The 8,208-nt window shown below is 45.3% G+C and overlaps 1 protein-coding gene across 2 annotated transcripts in view; it reads left to right on the top strand.

Annotated features, from left to right (window-relative positions):
- Positions 1-8,208, top strand: part of Sun5 (Sad1 and UNC84 domain containing 5) — a 14,173-nt gene that overhangs the window by 4,713 nt on the left and 1,252 nt on the right. For both annotated transcript variants that reach the window (XM_021155554.1, XM_021155553.1), the window contains 6 exons: positions 475-509; positions 1,067-1,175; positions 4,921-4,999; positions 5,727-5,842; positions 7,270-7,437; positions 7,884-7,970. In XM_021155554.1, the coding sequence (XP_021011213.1) occupies positions 475-509; positions 1,067-1,175; positions 4,921-4,999; positions 5,727-5,842; positions 7,270-7,437; positions 7,884-7,970 (594 nt within the window). The remainder of the gene's footprint in view (positions 1-474; positions 510-1,066; positions 1,176-4,920; positions 5,000-5,726; positions 5,843-7,269; positions 7,438-7,883; positions 7,971-8,208) is intronic.

The following is an 8,208-nucleotide window of genomic DNA, read 5'->3' as shown; positions in this document are numbered from 1 at the left end:
TCTCCCTCTCCCTCTCCCTCTCCCTCTCTCTCTCTCCAAGAGAGATCACAACCTCCAGGCACTCCGAAGCAAAGGAGGTCACATTTGCCTCTCTCCTCTGTTATCTGTTACCATGAGCATCTTCCCAACTGTACTGGTAACTCCTAAAGAGAGCAGATGGAGCTGATTCATACAAGCAACAGTCATTTCAGGGAAATGGTACAGGGAACTGCCATTATCAGTGAAGGGTGGCTGGTTACCAGATGGGAGTGTGATAGAGGAAGAATGGATAGGGGGATGGATGGATGGATGGAAGAATAATGAGGGGTAAAGCTTCAAATTTGGGTAGCTGATGAGTGGATGGATGAGAGAGTAAAAATGAAGGTGGATGAATGGATGAATTTACCGCTATGATAAACCACAGAGATGAAGCTCTCGCCAGGCTCAGGTTAGACCACTTGACAAAGATCTCTCCTTTCTTCAATACTTCATTAGGATGACAGCATAAATGGTCCATTGCAGAGCCTGAGGTAAGAGAAAAGTACTTGGAACCATTTTCCTCTAAAAAGCTCAGCTATAGTTGGAATCTGGGATGTATCCTTAGCCAACAATATGAGCACAACATCCAGAACAGTCTGGACTTAAATCCTAACTCCTGTGAATTGTAGGTGACTGAAATTAAGCAAGTCACCACTTTTTCTGGACCTTTGACTCCTCATTTTTGAGATGAAGCATAGCTTTCATGTTGTTCTGGGTAAACAGAAATGTTTTAAAATGTGAAACATCTTAAATAGTTCCTGGCTCACAATCGGTGCTCAGTAAACGGTTTCTGCAAAGAAATATTAACTAACAATCTGTTACCTGGTGACAGCGTTCTTACTTAGACCAAAATTACTCATGAATATTTTGGAAGGATTGAGCTGGACTTACAAATATTCCAAGCAAAAAGAAGAAAATGAGTAATGTTTTAGGAATAAGAAGCTGAGGTTTGTGAGTGGTAGACCCAGGAGAGGGAAGGTTTTAAAGGTTGTTCAAAAAGGTACCAACATCATAAAACAGTCAGGTCTTGTTTTACCTCCTTAATAAGGATGTACCAGGAGAAGGTACGACATCACACTGGGGAAATCCAGGACCTACGAGGTAGCATGAACCAGCTCATTGCCAAACTCCAGAAGATGGAAGCCATATCTGATGAGGTGAGTTTCTGCCATTAGGCCCTTTACCACCCAATGTCTTTGTTGATAAACTGTTTTTTTAAAACCCAAGTTATCTGCTTCCTTGGTTTCATCCCTCATTTTGATGGAGTGTACCTTCCCCCCATGAATAACTTCATGCAAAAGAGTAAAAGAAGAGAGTTACATGTGTGTGTGTGTGTGTGTGTGTGTGTGAGAGAGAGAGAGAGAGCGCTTGTGTGTGTTTTTAAATATCCTTATTCTATCCTTTTACCTAATTGATAGTTTTGCTAGATATAGAACTTTAGAAAGGAAAATTTCTCCTGAAAATTCTAAAGGAAGACCATCATTATATTCTTTTATTGTTGCTATTGAAAATTGCACCATTCTTAACCTTCACCATTTGGGTCTAATCTGGTGTTTGTTTTTTTGGCCTTATTTTTACTCTAGAAACATCTATAAAATTTTTGTGTGTTCAGTATAATCTGCCTGGGGGGGTACTTTTATCGAATATATTCATTGGTATTTTTCAATAACTTCTTAAAAATCTTAGCTTTTATCTCTTAAAATATTTTTTCTGATCCATAAATTCTTTTCTCTCTTATATTATGATTGTATCTATGCTAGACTATTAGAGTAGCTTTCAAATGCTTCCCACAGGATTCATCTGTGGTTGTTTTCATTCTTTTTCTCTATGACCTGAATTTTGACAGTTTCTTCTTAACTTTCTTGAGACACATTTGTAATAGTATTCTGTAAATAAAATCAACCATTCATCTTATATATTGAATATGAATTCAAAATATATAGTATATAGAATTTTGAATATATAATATATATCATTTTAAATATATAATGTGTATTATATATTTATAATTCATATTCAATAGATTTTCATTTCATAGATTTAATTTTACCATCGACTCATCATTTGTCTGTTTTCTACCTTTTCCTTTATTTAAGATATTAATCATAGTTATTTTTAAAATCTTTGTCAGCTAACTTCAATATATGGATCATCTATGGTATTCTGTTTCTGTTTTTCTTTTTCTCATTTGTTATCTTGCTGCTTAATGTCTAGTAATTGTAAGTGTTTTCTCAACATGATATAAAGGAACTCTATTTACCTCACATAATTGCAATTATCAGTCAGGAAATCCCCTTTGCTTTGCAGGAGAGATGAGGTAAAAGAGCCACTTCTTTCTTGATAGTAAGCTGGTTTATAAAGACCTAGATTGAAATATTTTATAAGACTTATTTAAAGGCTTTTATCTTATTTGGATTCGTATCGATTCATCTTCAAAAACTTGCCAAATATCTTAGTGGAAAATCCTAACCATGCATTTGAGGGCTCTTAAGACTTCACTTTATCTTCTAGTCCCATGTGAATATAAAATCCCTGACCTGGGTGGTACCTTCCTTACCAGGGCATCTCTGTCTTCCTAGACTCCCTGCTGCTGCTCTTCAATCTTACAGCTTCATACATCAGCCTGGAGATTCTGACCCCATCATACTTTACCTAGACTCCAAAACCCTCCTTTAAAATCAGGGTAAAAACCTCTGCGATTCTATAACTCTTGCATTCTGTGTATTTACAAATCAACATGGATGGATGGTGTCAGGGTCTGCTGCTAGCTCAGGAAGAAGCCAGGCCTCCTTGGACCATGGCTATTGTGACCTCTGAATGCTTAAGTGGCTGGACATAAAAACCAATCCTGGTAAACACTTTTTTACACAATCCTTTGTGATTAGGGTATTCCAGAGACACTTTCCTCTAAAGGATAAATCTTTAAAATAAATTCACTCTTTCACACCCTTGTACCTGTTGTGGTGAGGTATTAAGACATCATTCCTATTGTCTTGATGGAAGGTACTGGATTTTTTTAAATGATGATAATCTAAGATCTAGGGCTACCCTTTCCCACAACTTTAAGTATGCTCTTTTTCTGGCCAAGTCAAATATTTCTACTCTGCTCTCTGTTCCCAAATCTTCCTGCAAGCCTAGCTAAAAAGCAGCCAGCAATGGTTATGCAATTGCTTAAATATTGCATTTTCTTGGATCTTTCTCCAAATAGATAAACTATCCCATCACAGTTAAACTCAGCCTTCCATAAAATGGGGGCAGGGGAGGGGGAAATAGACACAATCTTTACCAGAATGCAAAATGAATGCCCTTGGTCCAAATCCTGATAAGAGTCTTTGTCCTATTTGAAAGCTCAAGACTCTGGTCAGTTTCTTGTCTTCAATATTACTAAGTTCCACCTCTGCTATAAACCTTAAAGCATTCTAGGGTTCCTCTAGCCCATATTGCCAAACTCTTCCAAATCCCTCCCACAAACCAGTTCCAAAGGCTTAAGAACCATATGGTCAGGTTTAGCCACAACAACAACCTCATTCTTCTGGTACCAATTTTCTGTGTTTATTTTATTGTCATTGTAGACTGAATACATATTGTGACAACTTAAAAGGGAGGATTATTATTTTGGACTCAGGGTTTCAGGGGACTCTGCTTGCTTGGCCCAGGGTGCTTAGACAAAGCACCATGCCAGCTGGAGTCCATGGAGAGCCATGGCTGACAGAAAGCAAAGCAAAGCAGCAGCAGGAGAAGCCAGAGTGAAATATAGTGCCCAAGGACCCACCCCAGGGACTTACTTATTCCCGCTAGACCCAACTCCTACAGTTTCTAGAACTTCCAAAAAATAATGTCACCTGCTTAGGGACCATGTTTTCATCACATGAGCCTGTGGGGGACACTTCGTGTTCAAACTATCATCACCATCACTCAGAGTACCCCCAGATGGCCTGTCACCTAACCTGACTTCCTCACATGTTAACTTTATGAGAGAGACTCCAGAGATACAAGCAACGTTGTAAGCACTTAGGACTCAGTCACAAAGCACCTTTTCTGCCCTAGTCCAATTTGATGTGTGGAGGTTCTTTTATACACACACACACACACACACACACACACACACACACACACACTCACACACACACTTACGTCTGTGAAAAGATATCAGAGTCAGATTTTAAAATTAGAGCTTTGAACAGCAGACCCTATTGTAGCTGTTATGGAACCAAAACTGGCCTCCACTGCAGCTGTCTAAAAGGAACTGCTAGCCTTGGCTGACCAAGCGCTGGCTGTGCACAGTGCTTTCTTTGCAGTCTTCCTATACCCAGCCAGGAGAGTGTTCAGGGGCCCAGAACCCACAAGCTGCTGGCTCTGCCTCTCACAGCTGGGTGGGCTCTGAAGCTTTATTCTTATGTGCCAGGACTATTCTTACTTTGAAAATGGAGTGACAATTGCCCAGTCACTCTGGGAAGCCATAGAGGATGAGAGAGAACATGATGGACTGAGAACAGTTCTGCACATAGTAGGGCCTCATACCGTTCTCTAATCCCTTAAAAGAATTCCACAGTCATGGCTGCAGACAGGATTTTTGCCCCATCTTACAGACTTAGGAAATGTAAACTCAAAGGCACCACATTGCCCAAGACCCACAGCAGTAAAGGTCTACCTTCTTCCAGTCATCCTGCCTGTAACCTTGCTAAGCCTCCGGGACCTCTACAGGACATCTTGTAACATAAACTTGAAAGCTCACAACAGTCCCAAAGGACAGAGGTAACTTTGTGTCTCAGGGCTATCTCACAGTACTGCGACTGTGTCATCCTATTTGGGGCCATCTACAACTTCTGAAGGTGGCAGAGGTGTTCAGAAACCACCTGTCATTTATCAATGATGCATGGCCTGTGTTTTCTGCCTTCTCAGCAAAAAATGGCCCAGAAAATAATGAAGATGATTCAAGGTGATTACATTGAAAAGCCAGACTTTGCCCTGAAGTCCATAGGTATGTGACCTGTCTCCCCCATTGGCCCACCACAGACCTATCTCAGAAACTCTTCCTAAGACCCACACACTGCTGCTATTGTGAAGTGCAGCTTTGGAACTGACCACTGCTCCCATCTGGCTTCCTGATGCAGTTCCTCTTCTCTGATGGGGTCTGGGTGGGTGGAGGGGCAACAGGAATCCACGGCAGTCAGAAATCAGCTTCAGGAGGAACAGAGGAGGTGGCTAGGGAGGAGGAGACCCCATTCCCTGGGAGGCATTTGGGTTGAGACCTAATGAGGAAGGAAGGACGTTCAGGCCAGGAGGACGATGTGTAAGTTGCCCATGGGGTGGGGCTAAAAGCATCTTGGGATGCTTGAGAGTGGGAATGGAGCCCAACCAGGCAAAAACAGCTGACCCAGGCACCTCAGACCTCAATGAGATGTGAGATCAGAGGGAAGGGTGCCTCTGCAGAAACACCATTTTTCAAGCCAGCCCCCACCTGTGTACCCTGCACATACATGCAGCTGTTTCCAGCATATCACTCTGGTATTTGGGGAAAAAACAATGTGTTAGTTTCCTGACACACAGCCTGGATGAGCTGCTCTGACACTACTTACTACAATGTCCATTCCATTGCCCAGAGTGGCAACTGAGCTCCAAAGACAGCAGAGAGTCAGCCCAAGCAGGAGGGTGCCCTCAGAACTTGTCTCCCTCCATCAGAGGCTGAGACATCCCCCTCCATACAGGGGCCAGCATCGACTTTGAACACACGTCAGCCACGTATAACCACGACAAGGCTCGCTCCTACTGGAACTGGATCCGACTGTGGAACTACGCGCAGCCCCCGGATGTGATCCTTGAGGCAGGGGCAGGGCAAGGGCAAGGGACAGTAGGAGGTGGCCAGGAGAGGGCTAGGAACAGGAGCTGGCAGTGGAGGTGGGGTGGGATAGAAGCTAGCAGCAAGAGAGAGGGATGGGCCAAGGTCAAGGTGGAAAGCAGTGAACAGGATGAAAACTGACAGAGAGAATGGATAAGATTGGAGAACAAGAGCCATGGGGAGGGCTCTGGCAGGAGAAGGCCATAGTAACCCCAACTGCGGCCCTTTAGGGTCTGGAAACCCTCAGACAACCTTGGGGTGGGGTTTGATATACTTCCTTTACAAAGGAGGACACCATGCCAAGAAGCCAGATCACTTGAGCATGCAATACTTGGCAGAGCCAGCATTCAAACATTCACCCCTCTGCAATCCTCCCTTACAGATGGGGAAACTGAAGCCCAGAGAGGTTAACAAGACTGTCCATGCCCCCAAAGCAGCTACAAACCATTAAGATCCCTACAGCCACAGACCATCTGTCAATGGGTCCTATCCTCAAGGAACTCCTGGGTCCGTCTAGGACAGTGGCCTCCTGGGAGTGGGAAAGCCACCTATTGGGGTGAACAAGGACAAGCAAGGTCTACTGGGCAATGGGTTGGCACTGAGGTCCTGGGACTGGAAAAAGGAATCACAGAATATAAATATCACTGGCCAGGCAATAGAGGAGTCAAATCTGACTGCAAACGACTGGCTGCAGTCAGGTCTAAGGGAAAGAAAGCCTTTGCCAGGCTTCTGTGTCTGCAAGTGTGGCCAGCTGGCTCCAGCTTCTCATGCCAACAGCCCTACCTGACTTCCCCCAGGTTAGCATGCTTTCCCCCAGCTAATAGCTTTGTCCCAGACCCTGCAGAAGGCACTGCCCCCTGCCCTCCACCCAACTGCTAGCCTAGCATCGCAGCTCCAGATCAGGACAAGGCATACTGTGTCTTCAAGGAGCCCAACATCTACTGGACAGATAGCTTCCCTGTGTGCTGTGGAGCCATCCTCTTTCCATCCTGGGCTTCTATTTCTCATTTTATGGGTCAGGTCATGGTTGTTAGCAGCAAGCCAGTTGCAGGGCCAAGTTACCAAGTTACACTTAGAGCTCGGCGCAATCCAAGGCCAGCCACTCCCCTGCTCTGTGCCTCAGTTTCCTCCTCTGTAAATGGAAGGCACATCCAAGTCTAGGACTCAGGGTGACAGTGAAAGCAGGTAAAGAATGTTGGGAGTGAGGGATGAATGGCTGAGGGAAGGAATGTTGGGTGAGGAGGTACTGAGAAGGACAATGCTGGAGGCCCCACTCGGGACTTGCCCTGCCTGAGCTGCTGGAGCTAAGCTCTGTGAGAGTGGGCACCTCTGGGTGGTCAAGGAAACGTAGGAGGCAGGGAAAGAGGGGCCCCATCCACAGAGCACAACCTCCTCAAACCTGCCTCTTCTAGCCAAACGTGACACCTGGGAACTGCTGGGCCTTTGCCAGTGACCGTGGCCAGGTGACCATCCGTTTGGCCCAGAAAGTCTACCTGTCCAACATTACACTGCAGCACATTCCTAAGACAATCTCGTTGTCAGGAAGCCTGGACACCGCACCAAAGGACTTTGTCATCTATGTGAGCACACAATGGCAGGGAGGCTGGGATGAAAGGATCACCCTGGAAGGTGCTGGTCCAAACCTTGAGAGTACCTATCCATATAGCTGGGGTGATGCGGTTCAGTTAGGTTGGGAACGGCGAGATTGTGGCGCGTTCCAGCCTTCCGGGGACAACGTAGACAGCTATCTAGTTCAACTAAGGCTTTTCTGAGAAAGGAGAGACCACTGAGCTTCATTATGCTTCATTGTCCCAAAAAGTTATCAATAGCATGGGGTCCAGAGAAGGACTGAGAATCAGCCTGATCCTTACTGGCGATGTTAGATGTAGACCCCAGCTTCTGACTCCCAGGGCCATGTTCCTTCCTGTCCCAGACACTAGGCTGGCTGAGGAGCCCCTCCCCCATTCCAGGAGTTTGGATGTCTTAGCCTGCTGCATTTCACGGCTCCTGTTGTCTGATTCCACAGGGCTTGGAGAGCCTACCCAGGGAGGAAGTGTTCCTAGGGGCATTCCAGTTTCAGCCAGAAAACATCATCCAGACGTTTCAGCTCCAGGTACCTGGGGAAGCCATGGGGGAGCATCTGCTGAGTGTACCCCATGTGCAACTCCCCCAGTCCCCTACGACCCCAAGAGGCACACAGTCATCATAGGCCTACTTGAAAACTAAAGAGACATGGAGCAGCACCCAGTGCCCAGAGTAGCACCCAGGGAAAGCCCTCTGAGCCAAGCTAGTCTTCCCTGACATCCTGTCTCTCAAGGAGTCCTCTTTCTTCCCCCTCCCCCTCCCCCTCC

Source organism: Mus caroli, chromosome 2 (assembly GCF_900094665.2).
Source record: "Mus caroli chromosome 2, CAROLI_EIJ_v1.1, whole genome shotgun sequence".
In the NCBI taxonomy this organism is placed as follows: Eukaryota; Metazoa; Chordata; class Mammalia; order Rodentia; family Muridae; genus Mus; species Mus caroli.
Note: the sequence above shows the minus strand (reverse complement) of the source record. Positions and strands in the feature narration are given on the sequence as shown.